Below are 24,900 nucleotides of genomic sequence, written 5' to 3'. Positions count from 1 at the left end.
AACCACTTTATACAACCAAGGTATGCAGAATACCATCTCTGAACTCACAACACGTCGAACCTTGAAGCAGATTGGCTACAGCAGCAGAAGGCCACACAGGGGGACACTCCTGTCAGCTAAGAACAGGAAACGGAGGCTACAATCCGCACAGGGTCACCAAAATTGGATAATAGAAGATTGGAAAAACATTACCTGGTCTAATGAGTCTCGATTTCAACTGCAATGGTAGGGTTAAAATTTGGCGTAAACAACATGAAAGCATGGATCCATCCTGCCTTTTACCAATGGTTCATGGATGTGCAACTGACAAATCTGCAGCAACTGCGTGATGCTAACATGTCAGTATGGACCAAAATCTCTGAAGAATGTTTTCAACACCTTGTTAAATATATGCCATGAAGAATGAAGGCAATTCTGAAGGCAAAAGGTCCAACCCGGTACTAGGAAGGTGTACCTAATAAAGTGGCCGGTGAGCGTATACATACACATTCAACCACCAATCATACCAGAACTCTATTTCTGGTGCCTTATCTGCTAAGTTTCTTCTTACATTCTGCTACTTTGTATTGCACTCTACACCTCCCAACCTCATTTTTATTCCACTTGTACATTTCTCCACTGAGTACACTCAAGTCCAGTTCCTATTATTCCTCCTCAGATCCCTTTTCAGGTAATAATACATCCATACCATACAATTACTCATCTACTCCACATCATTCTACTAGCCTATACATCATTACTTACCGTAAATACTGTATGTATATCCAGACATATACAATAATCTAGTTGTTTCCACTCTTTGATCTATATTACATTGTTCAAAGCTTCTTTACACTTGCAGTTGGGGAGCAGTAAAACCACACAGTTGGGACACATTTTTGCCACCCTCCTCCAACCACTCCATCTTTCGCTGCAAAGGTAGCAATTGGGGTGTATACATGCTGTGGCAGGAATTATACCTCTTGTTGTGTTTAATGGGCAATACTGACTGCCGAATACCACATGTTGTGCGGTGATGCAGAATTTAGTGGGTTAAAACACACAGGAGGCAACATAACACCTCCTTATTAAATATGAGGAAGAGGCCTCAAAACGCGTCAGCCAGTTGGTCAGCCAGGGTTCCATCGTTGTGGACTCAGATGCTATATGGATTGAACACCTTTGTTCATTGTGTTGTGCCTGTGTTTTATATGTCCATTGTGAGTATGATACTTACCTTTTCTTTCAATAAATATTTTTAAATGATAATGCAGTAGGCCAGTGTGCCTCTTTTTGTTTTTTTTCATTTGCATTCAGTGACTTTGGACTACTCCAGTCCGTTGAGGGCAGCAAACAGTGCATATTCCAGAACATTCACATTGTCATCCTAGCCTCTGCTGAGTCCATCCCCAGCGCAGGAGTAAGGTATTTGCTGTGTTTGAATCACCTCCTTATCACCTGTCAAATGCCTCTGAAAGCAGTCTGACTACAGATCGCTTTTCAGAGGCATGGCAGTCCTTGTTGCTAGCGTAACTGAGCCCTAAAAAAAAGTTATGTAGAAACAACACAATTTTTGCTAGTTTTGTATAGAGTAGGGAAGAGTTAGACCTCATTCACACTGGTGATGACATACATATGATTATATAAATTTATAGGACTTTGCTAAATGCATAAAAAAAGCATGTAATGATTTTATAGTCCCTTTCACATGGATGGCCTCTGTTTTTTCTCAGCAGGGGATTCTTGACTGATGCCTTGCTAATTTGGATCAGAGCATAAACAGATGTCACACTACATAGCAAATAAGGTTTAATGACAAAAATGAAATGTAATGCACTTGATATGAATGCACGTTACTGGCTAGGGGAAGAACCTTTTAGGGAAAATGGGATGGAAAAAGATCTAGGGGTCCTAGTAGATGACAGGCTCAGCAATGACATGCAATACCAACCTGCAGAAAGCAAAGCCAACAAAATATTAGCATGTATAAAAAAGGGTTTTTACTCCAGAGATGAGACTATAATTCTACCACTTTACAAAACTCTGGTTTGGCCACATCTAGAGTATGCCATCCATTTCTGGCCACCAGTCCTCAATAAGGATGTGCAGGAACTGGAGAGAGTCTAGAGAAGGGCAAAAAAGATAATATAATAAGGGGACTGGAGGTCCTCAGTTAGGAGGAACGCCTACAAACATTAAACACATTCTCCCTGGAGAAGAGACGCTTGAGAGGAGATATGATAGCAATTTGCAAATATCTCAATGGTGATTCTAGCTTAGGAATGAACTACTTAGTTTCAGAGAGCGTAAAGTGGAACTTCACCTAAAAGGGGGAGTTCCGCTTGTTTGCATCTTACCTCCCTCCACTGCCACATTTGGCACTTTTTAGGGGAGAAGGGGCAGCGGGTTCTTGGTTTTGACAGGTACCATGGCGACCTTTGCAGAAGTTCAGCCCTCTCCTCCTTTCCCCTTACCACCATCTGGGATGCATCACAGGGACATTTCACAAAGCATAGCTCAGCTTACTTAAGATACTGATGCCTGAACCCAAAGCCAATTGAAGAATCGGCTCGCGTAAGAACATTTTTGGATCCCTGGAAAGGTAAGTGTTCTTAAGTCAGTGGCTACAGTATTTATAACTGCTAGCTTTTAATTTTTTTGGGGGAAAGACTGGAGCTCCTCTTTAAGAAGACATGTGGCCACTCAGTGAGGTTAGAGAAGAAGCAGTTTACCCTTAAACAGTGTAGGGGTTTCTTTACTATTAGAGTGGTAAGGATGTGGGACTTCCTTCCACAGTCAGTGGTAACAGCAGGAAGTGTTGATAAGTTAAAAAAACTCTTAGATGGGCATTTTAGCGAACACAATATACAGGTATATGGGAAATGGTATTAACATAAGCACACCCACACATCCACACCCATAGAGGTTGAACTGGGTGGACTGGTGTCTTTATTCAACCTTACCAATTATATAACTATATACAGTATATGGCATCTGTGTCCATTCTGATTTTTCCTACAAACAAACCCCTGTAATCACTCAGGGTGACCAGATGTAAGCACCTGCCTATGTCTGCCCACATCCTGCCAAAGCAGCAGAAGTGACACAAGTGTGACACAAAGATACATGTCCGCTTGCTTCCGACCACCCATAGGGATGGATTTCAGTCTGTTTTTGATTCGTGTAATCACAAGTAAAAAATGGACTCACTGTACTCTTGTGTGAAAGGGGCCTAAATGGTATTATTTCCATTGCACATTTACCTGATTTTAGGTATATTCACTTTAGCAGCATTTAGAGAATTATGTGCATCCTAAATGCATGTAGACACCTGTAAGTGCATGTAAACTTGTAAATGTGGTAAATGCAGCCTCCTGATTGCAAGTGGGCGATGATGTGACTTCCACGCATGCACATGGGAATCGCTAATTTTGGCACCACTTCAGTGCACAGGGACTGTCTCTTGGGCTATGCCTGTGCAGCTCAGTGTATATTCATTATAAGATTGCAAACAGGCAGGGAAGTATGTCTAATTCCAGAAGAGACATAGCATGTTTCTTCTGCAGCGATTTGCTGCCTGCTTTCATTTTTTATTGTAGGTTTAGTTCCACTTTAAATGCAGGATAACCTGGTCTGGGAATTGCAAAGTTTGTACATGTTTTCCAGATAATTGTTCCTGCATTTAAATAAACCAGACACAGAAGGCTAGTGTGGATGTAGTCTTAGACCCTTTGTCAAGTTTTTTATTGATGACTGTGTTCCTGATGGGGTATTTGTCCTGGTGACTATTGTCAACCTTCCAATGGGAGAAAATATTTTGGTGAAAACTGTCCAAGATAGGAAATACCCTCTGCTTACAGAGATTTCCTCTAACTTCCTGTTCCATCTCAGACAGTTCAAGAGAAAGAGAAACTGTCGCTTTCTGGGCAAAATAACAGAATTTTGTGTCAGAGCACCACCCTTCCCAACCAGCAATACTCGCCTTCAACAAGCTCCTCACCAATCGATTTCTCAGTCTGAGCTGTTGTCTTATCAATGGTTAGGCTTACATAGGGTTAATGACCCCCTCATCATGTGAAGGAAGGGGTGAAGTTCTCATGCTTCCCCTTCCCTGGAAGCACCAGTTATCTCTGGCTGCTCAAAGATGAATGGTGGGGCAACATGAGAACCTGTCACCTTTACCTGACTCTCCTACGGTGTGCATGGTAATTTTATGTTTTACCTCACCTTGATCGTGTATGGAGATCTCTCTGTATTCTGGCGTTTCCATGGATTTATGTTTCCATGTGACTTTCATCATAAATTGTTTGTTCTCTAGGAGTTTTCCTGGAATTTTATATTGACTGTCAAGAGTAAATGTACCATCTGGATTGCAAATGACCCCGTCCTCTTGAATGTTCTGATTGGTTTGGATGGAATTGCAGGTCCAAGTAACATTTATATTTTTGGGGTAAAAGTTTAGAAGGGTTAAAGAACCCACCACATCCCCTGAGTCTGTGACTGAGAGTTGTACTGGCTGCTGGAGTTCAGGTTTAACTGCAAAAGAAAAATATGAAATATATAAATCATTCCTCAGGGAAAAGAATATAAAACAAAAATGTTCCTGACACTTTAGTGAGGCTGGTAGTAGTTGGCCACATTCGATTGGAGTTGTTCTGTAAGGCTGAAGACTTTCTGCCACCCATTACTGAGGCTACCTCAGCTCAGAACACTTCAAGTCTTATGCAAGTAGCTTCCCCAGGGCTACGCATTGTGGTTCCACCTGCAAGCCTCTACACCATTACTGGACACAACAAACATCGGGGTCATGGGCAGAACTACAGCATGCAGCAGGGGTCCAGGCATCTGACACATGTAGAAGTGACATAGATTCTAAAGATTCTTTTACAGCCATAGTTGCTCAAGACAGTCGCTGCTCATTGCTTTGATAAGTACTATGCAAAGCAATGTAGGTTGTTATTTTTCACATTTTTGGATGTGACAGATTGGCTTTAAAGATTCTCAAATCCCTGTCCTAGAAGTTATAAATTGCATTTGCTGGTATTTATAAGACTGATGACACACTGGGGTTCATTTACTAAACCTGGAGAGTGCAAAATCAGGTTCACTTATGCATAGAAGCCAATCAGCTTCTAACCTCAGCTTGTTTAGTTAAGCTTTGGCAATAAAACTTGAAAGCTGATTGGTAAATTTTAGTAAATAAACCCCACTGTGAATGCAAGATGTCATGGATCTGCCCCTGAGGGGCATCACCGTGGTGCCTCAGACTCACAGTAAAATGATACATCATTGATGACCACGAAGCACCAGGTGAAGGTCCTGAAGGTCTATAGTGGACCTTTATTATTAGGTGACTGGCCTGAAAACATTGAGAAAAGGTAAGTATAAAAAAGAACTGTAAAATACACAGTTTAGGGGAAAAGGTTGCACTGGGGGTGCAGGGGGATAGCTTGGGGTTGGGCTTTAATAAAATGTAATCAAGGTATCAAAACCCCGTCTTGCCCACACATATCTAGTTAGATTTGTAAATACATTTATAGACCTCAGAAGCCAGAAAATCTGACTTCTCACTACTTGGCCTGCCCAGGAGCAGGATTTCTGAGTCCTGGCATTGCTGCATCCTCAGCAGTCAACAGGCATGTACTGATCCTCACTGTGGTAAATAATGGCCATTTCATACAGGGCTGGGCATTATTTTTAATCCTAGTACACACAATGAGAATATCAGATGAATGTCCTTTTTTTTTTTTTTTGCAAGTTATTCTCATATCAAAAATGAAGAGGTTACTAAAGTTACAAAAATTCTCATAAGACAGAATACAAATTCCTGCGATGATGTAATGTATTGTATTGTAATGTATTCTCTCGTTTCCGAGCATGTGGGGTTTTGGTCTTCTGATTTTTTATGGATGAATACTGTACTGCTTAAATGAAAATCGTTTGTTCTTTTATCATATGAGAAACATTTTCGTGCTTGTCCCTTCGGATCATTTTTCATGAACAGTTGTGCTCGGCTCTCCAAAGCTGTGTACTAACGATCAGATTATTGGATGATTGCTCTGAAAGTAGTATTTTTAATCCAATATTCTTCTCTTTGTGGGCCATGTGGGATTTTTCTAGAGGATAGCAAAGTGCCTGGACAGAGGAACACTGCAATGCTCCTAAATGGGTCAGGCAATGGGGAAATGGATTGGTTGACATCTAAGGTCTGTCCCTGTATTTCCAAATTTGATGAGGAGCGTGGAACCTGGGCAGGATATTCTGCTTTTGTTACAAAGTGAAGCTACACTTTAAAGATACAAGGGAAGAGCTAGTGTACTCACCCAACACCTGTAGGGGTCCAGTTGTCCTCTCTATTGGTTCCTTCAGACTGGGATGGCGCACTCTGCAGATGATCTCTGACCCCTGATCCTTCAGTGATGGGGTGAACTCCAAAATTTCTGTACGGGTAAATGTTTTATCTGATTGGAGCTGAGATCCACTTTTGGGAACATTGTAGCTCCCACTGGCATTTATAGGAAATTTCTCCTTTCCCTCTTCTTTGATTAACCAGTCCACCATCAGGTCATCAGGGTAAAAGTGTGACACTGTACATTGCAGTTGTGTTTGTTTACTGACAAACAATTTTGGTATTTGTATTACCTCAAATTCTGGCCGTGCAAAAAAATCTAGAAGGAATAATGGCATAAAATTATTTTTTTCCTTTGCAATAATGTTTTTTTAATTTAATCAGAAGTTTTTTTAGTAAATTCCAATAATATTAAAGGCAAACATTGCAGAAGGATAAGTAACAGAGACATGTGTAAGTGTACAAGATGTATAAACATGGGAGATTATCAGAGAAAATGTGCATGGGAAATTTACCTATGCAGGGCATGTCAATAGGTTCACTTGAAGCATACATAGGGCTTGAGGTCTATCCTCCCTCCCCCACGTTACAACGTTATCTGGAATTCCTCTTTAAAGTAAATATCCAAATATCTGAAAAATTAACTAATCCTCCCCGTCTCTAATCTTTCCACAATTTTAGTTTTTTTCTTTATCAGGAGCTACAATATTTTCAACAGGTAACTACATTTTTTAAATTAAATACGAAAGCCTTGAACTGGTGTTTATGTGTTTAAGGTCTGACTCAGTGGGGGGGCATGGCAGACCAATGAAATGAATGATATGTTAGGTAAGATATTGAAAAACAGTCATTATAGTGAAATGATGGGTCTCATTTTCTATTTGGGCTTCAACCATGTCAGATTTGATGGCAATCTTGTCTTTAACAAAATATTGACCATACCTTTGTTATCGCTTTTCCATTCTCTTTGTTTTGGGTGTTTCAGTTTGCTGTGTTCCACCACAGCTTGGACAACATATACCTCATTATCATGGCTTTCATGGAGAAGCACAGAAGTATAACAGACTCAGAAAGTTGGCAATGTAATCTTTTTTTTTTATTTATTTATTTCAGGTACTTATATAGCACTGTCAATTTACACAGTGCTTTACATGTACAGGTGGAAATCAAAAAATTAGAATATCATGCAAAAGTTCATTTATTTCAGTAATGCAACTTAAAAGGTGAAACTAATATATGAGATAGACTCATTACATGCAAAGCAAGATAGTTCAAGCTGTGATTTGTCATAATTGTGATGATTATGGCTTACAGCTCATGAAAACCCCAAATCCACAATCTCAGAAAATGAGAATATTGTGAAAAGGTGCAATATTCTCGGCTCAAAGTGTCCCACTCGAATCAGCTAATTAAGCCAAAACACCTGCAAAGGGTTCCTGAGACTGTAAATGGTCTCTCAGTCTGGTTCAGTAGGAATCACAATCATGGGAAAGACTGCTGACCTGACAGTTGTGTAGAAAACCATCACTGACACCCTCCATAAGGAGGGAAAGCCTCAAAAGGTAATTGCAAAAGAAGCTGGATGTTCCCAAAGTGCTGTATCAAAGCACATTAATAGAAAGTTATGTGGAAGGGAAAAGTGTGGAAGAAAAAGGTGCACAAGCAGCAGGGATGACCGCAGCCTGGAGAGGATTGTCAGGAAAAGGCCATTCAAAAGTGTTGGGGACTGTCACAAGGAGTGGACTGAGGCTGGAGTCAGTGCATCAAAAGCCACCACACACAGACGGATTCTGGATATGGGCTTTAAATGTCGTATTCCTCTTGTCAAGCCACTCCTGAACAACAGACAACATCAGAAGCGTCTTACCTGGGCTAAAGAAAAACAGACCTGGTCTGTTGCTCAGTGGTCCAAAGTCCTCTTTTCCGATGAGAGCAACTTTTGCATCTCACTTGGAAACCAAGAACCCAGAGTATGGAGGAAGAATGGAGAGGCCCAAGGACCCCGAGTATGGAGGAAGAATGGAGAGGCCCAAGGACCCCGAGTATGGAGGAAGAATGGAGAGGCCCAAGGACCCCGAGTATGGAGGAAGAATGGAGAGGCCCAAGGACCCCGAGTATGGAGGAAGAATGGAGAGGCACACACTACAAGATTATTGAAGTCCAGTGTGAAGTTTCCACAGTCTGTGTTGATTTGGGGAGCCATGTCATCTGCTGGTGTTCATCCACTGTGCTTCATTAAGTCCAGGGTCATCGCAGCCGTCTACCAGGAGATTTTGGAGCACTTCATGCTTCCTTCCACAGACGAGCTTTATGGGGATGCTGACTTCATTTTCCCGCAGGACTTGGCACCTGCCCACACTGCCAAAAGCACCAAAACCTGGTTCAATGACCATGGGATTACTGTGCTTGACTGGCCAGCAAACTCGCCTGACCTGAACCCCATAGACAATCTGTGGGGCATTGCCAAGAGAAAGATGAGAGACATGAGACCGAACAATGCAGAAGAGCTGAAGGCCGCTATTGAAGCATCCTGGTCTTCCATAACACCTCAGCAGTGCCACAGGCTGATAGCTTCCATGCCACGCCGCATTGAGGCAGTCATTGCTGCAAAAGGGGCCCAAACTAAGTACTGAGTACATATGCATGCTTCTACTTTTCAGAGGTCCGATATTGTTCTATGTACAATCCTTGTTTTATTGATTGCATGGAATATTCTCATTTTCTGACATTGTGGATTTGCGTTTTTCATGAGCTGTAAGCCATAATCATCAAAATGATGACAAATCATGGCTTGAACTATCTTGCTTTGCATGTAATGAGTCTATCTCATATATTAGTTTCACCTTTTAAGTTGCATTACTTAAATAAATGAACTTTTTCACAATATTGTAATTTTTCGAGTTTCACCTGTATATTATACATCCCTAACCCTCAAGGGGTGTACAGTCTAAGGTCCCTAACTCGCATTCATACATACAACCTCATTAGAGGTTGATTGTACTTTTAGTACAAATATTTTATACATTTGCCAAACCCCAGGATCCACCCAACTCTTCTACTTATCTATCCCCACTTCTCTAAGATGTATGCTGTGGGAGCCATAAACATATTCACCAAGAATCTCCAAACCTGGCTTCCATCTCTATTTATTCATAAGGAAAGGCTGTCCACTGTTGGGACCAATAATAGGTGGTCTTTCCAAAGGGGTGAATGGACACTGAAGGAGTAGAGCCTGGCCAGGAGACTTTAGAAGTTAGGAGGTTGTACCGGTTATGTAGGCAAAGATTTAGGAGGATCAGTGACAGGTAAGTATAAGACTTGGGGGAAGGGGGCATTTAAAGGATAGCTTTGCTAAAAGTGCAGCTAAATTTTCAAAGTACTAAGGAGAATATCAACTTTTTAATAGCAAGGTAAGCATTAACAGAAGGTAAAGTTTATCCATAGCCAAAACGTATTTTGGATGGAGTAGGTAAGCATTCCGACTTCAGTCTGGTTTTTATTCCTTAATATGTCCTCATTAGGGAGATTCACTCTCTCTAAGTGCCCTGGTGATCACTGTCACAAGTACAAACAGTGATGGAGAATCTAAGGTGTTATGGTAGTCCCTGTGACAAGAGGTAATGGTAAATCTTCCGCTGGGGTCCTATGAAAGCTGTCTGAAAGGGAATTTTCCCTCGGTTTTTGTTGTGTCTCCAGAAAATGCCCTCAACAAGAGAAAAACTTATAGTGTAACATACAGGATGCAAGTCTTTACTATTATGTAATACAATAAAATCTTTCAAGTCACTTACGCTTTCTTCTTTTCTTAATGAGTAACAGAACAATGATTAATGTGATTACGACAAAGCTGGCGATTACGACAAAGCTTTTATACCGTGCCTTTAGATCTGAAAACAAAAGGCAAGTAGAAAACTACTTATTTCTACACTTTAAACTTGTTACATTTACACTCATATTAAACCTTCCATGATAGAAAGTACAACAAATCTTAACTTTGACATTCATTAGTAAAACTGTACATACAGTATCATAACAACTGCTTTAGTATAGCAAGGAAATTATACTGCATTTTTTCAACTATAAATTGGAGCTTTCATTGGTAATGGATATCTTCTTAATTTTTGTTATCAAAAGAAAACTGGCCTTAAAAAGTAAAAAAAAACCTGTCATATTCAGCACAAACACAGATTCACACATAAATTGTTCTACAGAAAAAGACCCACTTCAAAGAGACTACATATATGCATACATTCAGTGGGAAGAGGTTAAAGAAGCCTGGAAAAAAATGCCTGAGCTGCATTGCTGAAATCCTTCTATAAAAGTGCTGTCTACCTAGACATGGCTGAACTCCCTTCATAAAATACCAGATGCCTTGCCATTATCCTGCTTCAAGAAAGGCTGGCCATATATTATACAATTTTCTTTAGATTTACCAAAACCTTATAATATGAGGTCAAACCTAAACACTTTCTATCTGTATGCAATCAGGCAGGCCCTTGCAGTACATACAGTAGCTGATGGTAAATCTAAAGGAAAATGGGTAAGAAAATTGTGTAATGTATGACCAGCCATAGTAACTCCAAAAGTACCAAGTCCAGAAACAGCTAGGTAGCTAAAATTTAAAAAGTGGGTCAGCCACGTCATCCTTCATACGTCTCTCAGTAAAAATACTGAGAAATGGGAAAATTGGATAGTGCCACCTTCCAGTATCTGAGGAAAAAAGGTAGAAATTGTCAATGAAAATCCTTTCCGTATGGTCAGGCTAAGATTGTCTGGCCTGGTTGTGTCTGTACATGCCAGAGGTGTTCTGAAGACATACCATCATCATAACTTAAAGTGGAGTTCCACCAAAAAGGGGAAGTTCTGCTTTAACAACTTGTCCCCTGCTCCCTGTTATGAATTGCCACATTTGGAGAGCGAGGGGGGGGGGGCAAGTACTACTTGATTTTGAGAGATACTCGCCCTGCCTAGGCCAGTGGTCTCCAAACTTTAGCCCGAGGACCGGACGCGGCTCTTTGCTTACCTTTATCCGGCATTTGGGGCACTATTTCTTCCACACTGATATCAAAAGTGGGGCATAATTTCTGCCACTGATACCAATGATGGGACACTATTCTTCCCTCTAATATTAATAATGGGGGCACTATTCCACCCACTAATAGCAATAATGGGGGCACTATTCCACCCACGAATATCAATAACGGGGGCACTATTCCTCCCACTGATACCAATGATGGGGCACTATTCCACCCACTAATATCAATAATGGGGGCACTATTCCACCCACTAATATCAATAATGGGGGCACTATTCCACCCACGAATATCAATAACGGGGGCACTATTCCTCCCACTGATACCAATGATGGGGCACTATTCCTCCCACTGATACCAATGATGGGGCACTATTCCTCCCACTGATACTAACAATGGGACACTATTCCTCCCACCGACATCAACAATAGGGCACTATTTCTTCCATTTATATCAATGTTAGAGTACTATTCTTCCCACTGATACCAATGATGGGGTAATGTTCCTTCCAGTAATACCAATGATGGGGCACTATTCCTCCCACTGATACTAATGATGGGGCACTATTCCTCCCACTGATACTAATGATGGGGCACTATTCCTCCCACTGATACTAATGATGGGGCACTATTCCTCCCCCTGACACCAATGATGGGACACTATTCTTCCCCCTGATACCAATGATGGGGCGCTATTCCTCCCACTGACACCAATGATGGGGCACTATGCCTCCCACTGATACCAATGATGGGACACTATTCCTCCCACTGATACCAATGATGGGACACTATTCCTCCCACTGATGCCAATGATGGGGCACTATTCCTCACACTGATACCAATGATGGGGCACTATTCCTCACACTGATACCAATGATGGGGCACTATTCCTCCCACTGATACTAACAATGGGACACTATTCCTCCCACCGACACCAACTATTGTTGGGCACTATTTCTTCCATTTATATCAATGTTAGAGCACTATTCTTCCCACTGATACCAATGATGGGGTAATGTTCTTTCCAGTAATACCAATGATGGGGCACTATATCTCCTTCTCCTGCTGACCACAGGCATTATGTAACTGACTAATAACCCTACGGAAAGGTTAATGCTCACTTATTCTGGGTCCCCCATTTGTCATGATCCGGCCCTCCTAAAGTCTAAATGACAGTAAACTGGCCCTTTGTTTGAAAAGTTTGGAGACCCCTGGTCCAGGCGATCGGAAGCGGAGGTTCTCCCCCCCCCCCCCCTCGCAGTCTTCTGGGACACGTAACAGGTCCCAGAAGACTGCAGGACCATTCACCATTTGCAGCACGACTCGCACTAAAGGCTGTCACAACCAGGTGCCCACACTTAAGATGCCAGGGACAGAGGTCGGCCAGCAAACTTGGCTGCAGTGAGCACACCGCTGGTTCGAGGGACAGGTGAGTGGCTGTTTTTCAAAAGTCAGCAGGTACAGTTTTCACTGGAGCTCTGCTTTAATATGACCATTAGCAAGTGACACTTTTCTGATCTACGATTATAATGTGACAGCGGTGAAACCAATACCATATAGTGTATATTTTTGTAACCCAACATGTCATGCATATCAAGTTACTAAAGGACCAAAGACAATTTTTAACCCCTTGGTGACGGAGAGTAAAACAAAATTTAATGCCGGAACACAATTTTGCAACTTTGACATGCATTAGTAAAACTGCACTTATCACCGCAACTGCTTAGTGTATCCAGATGGATTATACCTTGTGTTTTTATGGGGCTTTCTTTTGGCGGTAAATGGTAACAGATAAACCCTTTTTTTTATATCAAAGAACAAAACTTGCCAAAAATAGTTTTTTTTTTAAATGTAGCTGTTTATTTCTTGCTATTACCATAATGTACCACCCAAAATAAATTTTCCTGCTCCTGACGATCACATTGATACCACATATGTGCATGTTATTTGATGCTTGTACCCGTAGTAGGGCCCAGAAACAGTAGTGTGCATTTTGCTTTTTTCTCCTACCTAAAACATATTGACACTGACAGTACTGATACCTACAGTTGTGGCCAAAATTATTCAACCCCCACTGAAATTGAGTGTTTTGGCCAGTTTGACATTGCTTTTGATCATTCAGTCATCTTGCTTACATTTACATTAAAGAGGCACTTGTAGGTCAGACAAATATAACATAACAGTTATAATGAAATAACCACAAATGTCTTTTCTGTGCTCACAGCATTATCAGTTTTATTCAACCCCCAAGTGACATTCAATCTTAGTACTTAGTACAGCATCCTTTTACAGTTATAACAGCTTTTAAACGTGAAGCATAGCTTGACACAAGTGTCTTGCAGCGATCTACGGGTATCTTCGCCCATTCTTCATGGGCAAAGGCCTCCAGTTCAGTCACATTCTTAGGCTTGCGCACTGCAACTGCTTTCTTTAAGTCCCACCAGAGGTTCTCAATCGGATTTAAGTCTGGTGACTGCGATGGCCACTCCAAAATGTTCCAGCCTTTCCTCTGCAACCATGCTCTAGTGGACTTGGAGGTATGCTTGGGATCATTGTCCTGTTGAAAGGTCCAACGTCTCCCAAGCCTCAGGTGTGTGACGGACTGCATCACGTTTCCATCCAATATCTCCTGGTACTGAAGAGAATTCATGGTACCTTGCACACGCTGAAGCTTCCCTGTACCTGCAGAAGCAAAACAGCCCCAAAGCATGATTGACCCTCCACCATGCTTCACAGTAGGCAAGGTGTTCTTTTCATCATAGGCCTTGTTCTTCCTCCTCCAAACATAGCGTTGATCCATGGGCCCAAACAGTTCTAATTTTGTTTCATCAGTCCACAGAACACTATCCCACAACTTTTGTGGTTTGTCCACATGGCTTTTGGCATACTGCAGTCGACTCTTCTTATTCTTTGGAGACAGCAAGGGGGTACGCCTGGGAGTTCTGGCACGGAGGCCTTCATTACGCAGTGTGCGTCTTATTGTCTGGGCTGAAACTTCTGTACCCACATCTGACAAATCTTTTCTCAGTTCCTCAGCAGTCACACGGGGACTTCTCTCCACTCTACGCTTCAGGTAGCGCACAGCAGTCGAAGTCAGCATCTTCTTTCTGCCACGACCAGGTAGCGTTTCAACAGTGCCCTTTGCCTTGAATTTGCGAATGATGCTTCCTAAGGTGTCTCTTGGTATGTTTAACATCTTTGCAATCTTCTTATAGCCATTGCCCTTCCTGTGAAGAGAAATCACCTCTTCTCTTGTCTTCCTGGACCATTCTCTTGCCTTCACCATGTTTGTAACCACACCAGTAAATGTCTAGAAGGAGCTGAGTATCACAGTCATTTTAAAGCTGCCTAATTGGTGCTTATTATGCTTGATTGCTGCTCGGTGACATCCACAGGTGTTTTCAATACCTGATGGAAAGCACCTGTATGAACCTCTGTTCTTCAGAGTGGTAGTCTTTAAGGGGTTGAATAATTGTGGCAATGAAGAAACCACATAAGAACCATTTACTACTGTATTACATAAACAATTGATGTCATTTTAGTTGCATTTGGGTAGTTACAACGTCCTTGTAGGATTTGATTCTGAATACAATTCCAAATGTACACTATAGTCCCTAAACCCCTTTACAGCATTGGGGGTTGAATAATTTTGGCCACAACTGTATTTAAAAAAATGTTTGTTTTTTAAAATCCTACCTAAAATTTATTGACCCTGACCTTTGATCCTTACCTTGACCTTTGACCCATACCTTGACCCTGACCTACATCAGACCCTGATCTTGCAATTTTTTTCTTTAATTTTTAATTTGTTTTATTATTTCTTTTTTTTCTTACACACTTTATTAGTTTACATCTTTCTCTACTGCAAGTAGAGAAAGATGCAATGGGGAAGATTTACTAATATAGGTGCACACAGAATCTGGTGCAGCTGTGCATACTAACCAATCAGTCTCTAACTTCAGCTTGTTCAATTAAAGTGTTACTAAACGCACAATGGTAAAATCAGTCTGTATATGCAATAAAGCATGCTTGTCATACCCACTGTGGAACCTAAGGGGCTAATCCTCCACATTGTGTAAAAAGGATGTTTGATCCTGTCTTCTCTGATCCTCCCTTTATTCCAATATCCCCCACCTGATAGAACAGAGGCTCAGGGGCAAGCTGCACATGCTCAGTTTGTTGTGTATTGCTGGAGAGGTTGTTTTTTTTCTTGGAAGAGTGCATGTGATCAGCACAGGGCCAATTACCACTGTCCAGACAGAAGTCAGGGGTCCAGCATCCTCCTACAGGAGAATGAAAGCTCCTCCTACAAGCTTTAACCAGTGCTCTGCTGGACACTGATAGAAGTCACAAGACTGCTTTAACTGCTGATGAGAAAAGGTATTTAGCAATTTGTATTTACTAAAATAATTGCATTTCCATGTTGTGTGTACTGTGGGAGAGCAGATATAGTGAATGCAGGGTCCGGAGAGACCAGATAAAGTGAATGCAGGGTCCGGGGAGAGCAGATATAGTTAATGTAGGGTCCGGGGAGAGCAGATATAGTGAATGCAGGATCCAGGGAGAGCGGATATAGTGAATGCAGGGTCCGAGGAGACCAGATATAGTGAATGCAGGGTGTGGGGAGAGCAGATATAGTGAATGCAGGATCCAGGGAGAGTGGATATAGTGAATGCAGGGTCCGGGGAGACCAGATATAGTGAATGCAGGGTCCTGGGAGACCAGATATAGTGAATGCAGGGTCCGGGGAGAGCAGATATAGTTAATGTAGGGTTCAGGGTGTAGTAACACTTTAAGCTTTGACAAAACCTAGATTAGTTACTGAGCAGAGCTGCACCAAATTCTGTGCGTACCAGTTTTAACAAAACTCCCCCAATGTATCTTTTTCTCTATTCAGAAGAGTACAAAAACACAAGGGTGGGCTGCACATTGATTGATCGCTGTGATAGCCAATCAGAGGCTATCACAGTGATCAGGTGACCAGGAACTGGGAGTCCTGGGTCCTGTATATTAGTACGAGACCCTGGGTTCTCGGTGAAAGTCTGGTCTCTGTCCTGGAAACACGCTGTGTGGTGTGCTCCCAGCACAAAGAGAGGTACACGCGGCCTCATGGATAAAGACCCACTTCAGTGAGGCCGCATATCTGTGTACAGGTGGCATCAATGGGTTAAACTCAAGCTGACTTTTATGAAGAAAAAGCATCTAGGATGCCATTGCTGAACTCCCATTATAAAACGAATAGATCCCTTGCCATTATCCTGATCCAAGTAAGTGATGTGACAATTGTGCGCAATAGAGCCATGGACGCTGTACTGGACAAGCCATCTTGTTAGGTTGCGGCCATGTTGTCTCTCCTGTCCTCCCTCCTTCCTTTTGAATGGAATGTGAGTCTGTAAGTGAACAGAGGTGAAAAGTGCCTCTTATCCTAGATAAACACAGCTAGATCAATTCCAGAGCTGTAAACTACTAATTAGTCTGGTTCCAGGGGTTCTGCTTGAAAACCACTTTGCCCGGTCGTAAAACAATACCTCAGTCAGTCATGACCTGTTAGGCCGTTAGAGCAGAGTGTGCCATAAAACGTACATCCCACATGAGTCATTTTTCATGCAAATTCATAAACTTCAGCAGGAACTGGACACATTGATATGAAGTACATGTTCGGATAGGTCATTTTAATATGAGTCACATGGCACCTTACATCCCTAGATTAGCACCTACAAAAGAAAATAAGCAGTCTCTTTTATCCAGAGTGGCAAAGATATGCTAAGTTCGGTATCTGTGCATTTAGAATATAATTCTAAATATTAGTCTGCCAGTTGCTAGGATGCTACCTGTGCCTATTGAAGGTTATTGACCGTAGTATGAAATTGCAAGGGATTTGGTCATAACCTTGGTTACCGCCTAACACCCATCCCCAAATGAGGTGATTGGCTCTTTGCTCTCAGGAGACACCCCTTTGAGATGATAGAAAAAGACGGACAGCCTGGAGAAAGAGAGCTCTCCTTTAACATCGAACTGCAACCAGCTCAGAGACTTGAGAGCAAAGGCAACCTTTTGTTCGGACGATTGGACTCTGCTCAAACCAAGGACTTTTGCAAGTATTCTGCCTTCTGAACTTCTTTATTTTATTTCTCTGTTGTTTTATTGCTCTCTTTATATATATTTGTTACATCTTTTTCTGTAAATATTTTAATTGCAGCATTTTGACCTTTTTAGTAATAAATCCTATTTTCTGAAAAGTGCTGAACTGTCTCTAAAGCTTTTAATGCAAACTAAGAATCCCCGTCTCTGAAGAGTGCTCCTGTATGTAATAATCCTCTGAATATCCTTGTCTGTGGTGACAGTGTGTATTACAGACGCTGATTCTAATATCATAGTGTTACTGCTAAGATTTGTGAGTTTCCTCCTTCTCTGTAAAAAGGCGGTGGTGGCAGTGTGAAGGGTTAATTGCATAATTAACCTGACCCAGTAACAATTGCTCTCAGGCTGCTGGCACATAGATTGTGGTCCCGCGAGCTGGAAAATCTTTGTGCAGGGCGCAGCTGAGAGTGACATTGTTACGCAAGTGACAGCACAGTGCGAGATCGGCTGGTCCTTCGGCCACAAGTTGGTGAGAAGGGCTGGGGTTGGACGCTGTGTACCATCACAAATGACTCCGAAAGTAAAAAGCCCAGAGACAGATAGGCAGCTAACGTTTTGAAAAGTTGGTCAGCAATGGCAGTCTCCATACTCCTTTTAGGAATTGTTGGGCCAATGTAATACTGGTTTCCCCACTGACAGCTGAATGTAAAAAAAAGAATTGCTGGCAATGAAAAATTAAGAAAAAACATGGTGTGTTATTCAGAAATTCGGATACATCTGAATCTTTGAATAACCAAAAATTTGTCCGAATTTAGATTCAGACCAAAACTATTTGCACATGTCTAAATGTAGCCACTCTTCTTTTCTCACTCTAGAGATGGACTATTGGCTATGAGATTTGTAGTGTGTCTACGTGACTGCAACTGATGTGCACTGCTTGTTCCAAACACACAGACATGAGGGGGGAAAAGAAGAGGTTTGGGAGTTCACAGAGAATGTTACAAAAAGGCAGAAAAACACAGTAAGATACAATTTCATGAAAAGAATGATTACAGGACCATTAGGTAGTGAATGTGCATGGATTATTTATGTAGAAAAAGATATTGTTTAGTGTCACTTTCAGTGCTGTCCATGACACTTTTTTTTATTCGCACAAACAGTTAAATATTCTGCACTTCCCTGTCTTTTTGGTCCTAGAAATTCTGATACACAAAGATCTATCAAAATGTTGAATTAAATAATCTGCAAAGACAGTAATCTCTGTAAACACACACAGGGCAAAAAAAGTTAATCAGCTAAGGAGTAAAGAAGTGAAGGCTATGGAATGGGAGGAGAGGAAGAGTCACAGAAATGAGAGGTTGGTCCTTAAAGTGAACTTTAAAAACACTCACCAAAGTAAGACCATTGAACTATGAATGGTAATTCTACGCTGCACCTTATGACTCGAGAAATAACAGACCTCAGCTTCCAAAATCATTATCAAAAATTTTTTTCTTGTTGGATAACACCCTGTTGATTTTTTTTTTTTGTCTACGGTGTCCTATTTGGGAGATTTCCCATCATTTCCTGTCTCATAGCCAAACAGAAAGGAAGAGGAAATCCCCTCCAAAGTGAGGAAATTCCGGGCAGTCACCAGAATTAGTGTACCCGTTGGAAGATTTCCTCTCCATTCCTGTTCTGGTGATACCCCAATAATTTGGGATTTTCTTTCACTCTTGGGGATGAGAGCAAACAGAACAAATAGAGAGGGTGACTCTCTCCAACAGGAGCATAGACAGCAATAAAAACCTGAAAGAGGTTCTAATCCCTTTCCACTCCATCCAAAACTAAAAGAAAAGTTTTACTTTCAGTTATAATTTAGCATTTTGCTATACCTTTGTGTATCATTACTGCATGGACCAAGAAAAGGGGGATACACCTTGAAAGCTTGCCCTGACAATGTAAATGCTGCTGCAAATGAAAAACATATTAGCTTTGCCCACTTCATTTCTGATGCATTATAAAGAACACAGATCTCCCCTCATCTTCTCATCTCACTAACCCATTTTGGTAATATCAGCAGGTGTTATTTGTACTTATCAAACACATATAGCAAATGCAACCACAAAAATAAAAAATAAATACCTGTGCACCCCTTGTTCATAGCAGTGGTGGTCAATGTTCGTGATATGAGTGGCCTCAAGTGTAGTCCTCAACATAACCAAAGGGCCACACATAAAATTCAGTGAATATTCATTATCAGTTACAGCAGACACACAACAGGATATAGTCAAAGACTAACAGCAGGATGAAAGAGATAGCCAGAGACTGCAGCCATGGAACAGCAGATGATTGAAAACTGCAGATGTGGAACAGGAGATGACCAGGGACTGCAGACATGATAAAAGAGATGATCAGAGACTACAGACATGATGAAAGGGTCAGAGACTGAAGACAGGATACAAGAGATGGTCAGAGACAGGAGACATGCTACAAGAGACAGTTAGCTACTGCAGACATGATATAGTAGATGGTCAGAGACTGCAGACATGATACAGTAGATGGTCATAGACTGCAGACATGATGAAAGGGTCAGAGACTGCAGACATGATACAGGAGATGGTCAGAGACAAGAGACATGATACAAGAGATGGTCAGAGACTGCACACAGGATACAAGAAATGGTCAGAGACTGCAGACAGGATATAAGAGATGGCCAGAAACAGGAGACATGATACAAGTGATAGTCAGAGACTGCAGACATGATACAGTATATGGTCAGAGACTGCAGACATGGTACAGGAGATGGTCAGAGACTACAAAGTACAGGAGATGTTCACAAACCGCAGACATGATACAAGAGATGGTCAGATTCTGAAGGCATGATACAGAAGTTGGTCAGAGACTGCGGACATGATATAGGAATTTATGGAAACTGGATACATGCTTCAGGAGACAGTCATGGGAGACACATTACAAGAGACTGCTAAAAATCACTACTATAACGGCAATAGGGAAACACAGATTAGTGTCTGGCTTGAGAGCTACACAAAAAGTGCCAAAGGGCCACATGTTGCCTGTGGGCTGCAAATTGGGCACCAGGGGTCTATTGGATCACCAAGTTGCAATACCTTCCCCTCTAGTACCTTGTAAATGTAACCTGAAATAACAACCTTGTAGCAGCAATCACTTGCACTCCCTACTAATCTAAAAATTCTTCAATACAATGTTTCTTTTTTGTTACTCCACACTTCCTCTCCATCATTCCAATTTGGCCAAAGTGATCATATGAGAACCACTCTGATTCGTCCTGGAAGCCCTACAGAAAGAAGAGTGGGGAACTGAAATCCCCAGATGGCTACACAGGCTGTGTAGACACTGACAGCTCATTAGCCATGAAAGAGGGGTGGGGTGTAGGGTGTTCATTTCCATGTTTTGTGAAAAGGTGAACTTACGCTCTACAGTTGTGGCCAAAATTATTCAACCCCCAATGCTGTAAAGGGGTTTAGGGACTATAGTGTACATTTGGAATTGTATTCAGAATCAAATCCTACAAGGACGTTGTAACTACCCAAATGCAACTAAAATGACATCAATTGTTTATGTAATACAGTAGTAAATGGTTCTTATGTGGTTTCTTCATTGCCACAATTATTCAACCCCTTAAAGACTACCACTCTGAAGAACAGAGGTTCATACAGGTGCTTTCCATCAGGTATTGAAAACACCTGTGGATGTCACCGAGCAGCAATCAAGCATAATAAGCACCAATTAGGCAGCTTTAAAATGACTGTGATACTCAGCTCCTTCTAGACATTTACTGGTGTGGTTACAAACATGGTGAAGGCAAGAGAATGGTCCAGGAAGACAAGAGAAGAGGTGATTTCTCTTCACAGGAAGGGCAATGGCTATAAGAAGATTGCAAAGATGTTAAACATACCAAGAGACACCTTAGGAAGCATCATTCGCAAATTCAAGGCAAAGGGCACTGTTGAAACGCTACCTGGTCGTGGCAGAAAGAAGATGCTGACTTCGACTGCTGTGCGCTACCTGAAGCGTAGAGTGGAGAGAAGTCCCCGTGTGACTGCTGAGGAACTGAGAAAAGATTTGTCAGATGTGGGTACAGAAGTTTCAGCCCAGACAATAAGACGCACACTGCGTAATGAAGGCCTCCGTGCCAGAACTCCCAGGCGTACCCCCTTGCTGTCTCCAAAGAATAAGAAGAGTCGACTGCAGTATGCCAAAAGCCATGTGGACAAACCACAAAAGTTGTGGGATAGTGTTCTGTGGACTGATGAAACAAAATTAGAACTGTTTGGGCCCATGGATCAACGCTATGTTTGGAGGAGGAAGAACAAGGCCTATGATGAAAAGAACACCTTGCCTACTGTGAAGCATGGTGGAGGGTCAATCATGCTTTGGGGCTGTTTTGCTTCTGCAGGTACAGGGAAGCTTCAGCGTGTGCAAGGTACCATGAATTCTCTTCAGTACCAGGAGATATTGGATGGAAACGTGATGCAGTCCGTCACACACCTGAGGCTTGGGAGACGTTGGACCTTTCAACAGGACAATGATCCCAAGCATACCTCCAAGTCCACTAGAGCATGGTTGCAGAGGAAAGGCTGGAACATTTTGGAGTGGCCATCGCAGTCACCAGACTTAAATCCGATTGAGAACCTCTGGTGGGACTTAAAGAAAGCAGTTGCAGTGCGCAAGCCTAAGAATGTGACTGAACTGGAGGCCTTTGCCCATGAAGAATGGGCGAAGATACCCGTAGATCGCTGCAAGACACTTGTGTCAAGCTATGCTTCACGTTTAAAAGCTGTTATAACTGTAAAAGGATGCTGTACTAAGTACTAAGATTGAATGTCACTTGGGGGTTGAATAAAACTGATAATGCTGTGAGCACAGAAAAGACATTTGTGGTTATTTCATTATAACTGTTATGTTATATTTGTCTGACCTACAAGTGCCTCTTTAATGTAAATGTAAGCAAGATGACTGAATGATCAAAAGCAATGTCAAACTGGCCAAAACACTCAATTTCAGTGGGGGTTGAATAATTTTGGCCACAACTGTAAGTTCAGTTCTTAATAAATTGATTCACAATTTTTAAATACTATGTGGGAGGTGGTTTTCTTTCTTTGTTTTAGCTGTGTGGATGGTGCACAATGATAAGAGTGACCCTGAAAGTACTTTGCTGGGGCGGTGGTGGGAGGTCCTGTGAAAACAGGACTAGCGGAGCAAGGTAGGAGACATCTGAATGGACTGGGCAGCAGAATGGCTATTGCCTATTTTGCTTTTGCTTCTTGGACCTTATTCACATGGGTGTTTGGGGTCATACAATGTGAGATTAGGGGTATTTTCCCACACCGAAGCAACAAGTGCTGTGTACAGCTGCCTGTAGATATCAATGGCTGTATGCAGGTATTCACTGATACTTGTGTAAACACACCCATTCCTACATATCACCTTGGATGCATACTGTCTGTCTTCATGAGTTGAAACTTGTGGAGTCAGTTACAAAACATATTTGTAAAATAACTGTAATAAACCCACGGGAAGAAGCATTGTCTGGATTATAATTAACTGGGTATATGGCAGCAACTGTAGCTACATAATTGCTTTTTCCCTCTCACTTCCATTTGTTTTGAACAAGTAGTGCACATTAGTTGTGGTCATGTATGCACATTAGTTGTGGTTATGTATGCACAATAGTTGTGGTCATGTACACTGCTCTATGTACACTACATATCCCTTAGTCCATCTTGGGAATGTGCAAGAACTCAGTAGCCTGTTCCATATGCCAAGATCGATCTTGACCTGGAGCTCACGATTGACATTTTACTGACAAATATCCAGCTTTTTTGAAAATGATAATGTTGCTGAATCTTTTGTCATGTTAGGAAAATAGTCATGCTGACATGTAAAGATACTGAAAGGTCCACTTTTATTTTTGAATAGTATGTAAAGCCATGCATATCATCTTTTTATGGCACCATTATCATCTGTACCTACAGCATAGACTTAATTTGGCTCCAGCAGGCTATTTTTACAAATGTCATGGAAAGATCTAGAAAAGTGCAGTTAGTTTCTTTTCAGGTAGAATTGCGAAGCTCTGAACAGCAATCAGACTATCCATATAGAACTGGGGTCTCCAAACTATGGCCTGCGGGCCACATGCCACTCGCTACAAAATTTTATCTGGCCCTCAGCTATGGTCTCTATTTTTCCTGCTGCTGTCTTAGCTTCCAATATGACTTGCTTGCCACAGCATTTACAAGATGACAACTTCCTCTGTCCAAACCTGTTCTGCCTCTTGGCCCCCTCACTGCTGCTACAGCCATGCTGTAAGTCTTTCAGTGGTAAGGGGAACTCTGATGAGGACACTGATTTCAGGGGGACTCTGATGGGGACCATGATGTAGGAGGGGGCTCCGATGGGCGCTGTAGTTGGAACCCTGAGGTAAGGGGGAAACCTGATGTAAATGGTACTTTGATGGGGAACCTGATGTAAGGGGGATTCTGCTGGAAAAACTGATGTAAAGGGGGAGTCTTATGGGTAACGTAATGTAATGGGGGGACTGTGATGGAGAACCTGATGTATGGGGTTTCTGATGGGAAAACTGATGTAAAGGGGAGTTAGATGGGTAATTAGATGTAATGGGGGACTATGATGGGGAACCTGATGTAAGGAGGACTCTGATGGGGAAACTGATGTAAGGGGGGTCAGATGGGTAACATAATGTAATGGGGGGACTATGATGGGGAACCTGATGTAAGGGGGAGTCAGATGGGTAACTTGATGTAATGGGGGGACTATGGTGAGGAACCTGATGTAACAGGTCTATGATGGTAAAACTGATGTATGGAAAGTCTGAAGGGTAACAATATAATGGGGGGGACTTTAATGAGAAACCTGATGCAAGAGATCTTTGATGGGAAACCTGATGTAAGGGGGAGTCATATGGGTAACTTGATGTAAGGAGGGACTCTTATGTAAAAACTAATGTAAGGAGGAGTCTGATGGGGAACCTGATGTAAGGAGGAGTCTGACAGGGACCCTGAAGCAAGAGCTACTCTAATGGGGACCCTGATGCAAGTGAGACACAGATAGCTACTGTGATGTATGGGTGAACAAATTAATTTATAAAATTAATAATTTTTTTTTTAGCCTGCAAATATTTTTAACAAAAAGGATGTGGCTCTTTTTATGAAAACAGAAACATACCCAAATCCACAGCCCTGTCATGGCCGCCACATGGACAACCTGGATGTCAGCCAGTGTAGTCCATCTCCACTCCCCATAAGAATTACTAAATAATGTTTCTGCCGCATTCCACTCTCAACTCTCTTGCCATATTTATTAGTTACCAAGAAAACTATTGCATACAGCAATGTCTCCACCTGGAATCCAACCTTCCTTGATGCGTTTCACCACTCTTGGCTTGCTCACAAGGATAAACTTCCCCTATTCTTGT

General features: G+C 41.9%; 1 protein-coding gene across 1 annotated transcript in view; it reads right to left on the bottom strand.

Moving 5' to 3' along the window:
* Positions 1-24,900, bottom strand: part of LOC149472062 (uncharacterized) — a 120,202-nt gene that overhangs the window by 58,813 nt on the left and 36,489 nt on the right. The window contains exons 7-9 of the mRNA XM_089693205.1: positions 10,120-10,215; positions 6,303-6,647; positions 4,207-4,515 (exon numbers count right to left, since the gene is read on the bottom strand). Of these exons, the coding sequence (XP_089549331.1) occupies positions 4,207-4,515; positions 6,303-6,647; positions 10,120-10,215 (750 nt within the window). The remainder of the gene's footprint in view (positions 1-4,206; positions 4,516-6,302; positions 6,648-10,119; positions 10,216-24,900) is intronic.

Source organism: Staurois parvus, unplaced genomic scaffold (genome assembly GCF_062004578.1).
Source record: "Staurois parvus isolate SC_StPar_1 unplaced genomic scaffold, SC_StPar_1.0 ptg000024l, whole genome shotgun sequence".
NCBI lineage: Eukaryota > Metazoa > Chordata > Amphibia > Anura > Ranidae > Staurois > Staurois parvus.
Note: the sequence above shows the minus strand (reverse complement) of the source record. Positions and strands in the feature narration are given on the sequence as shown.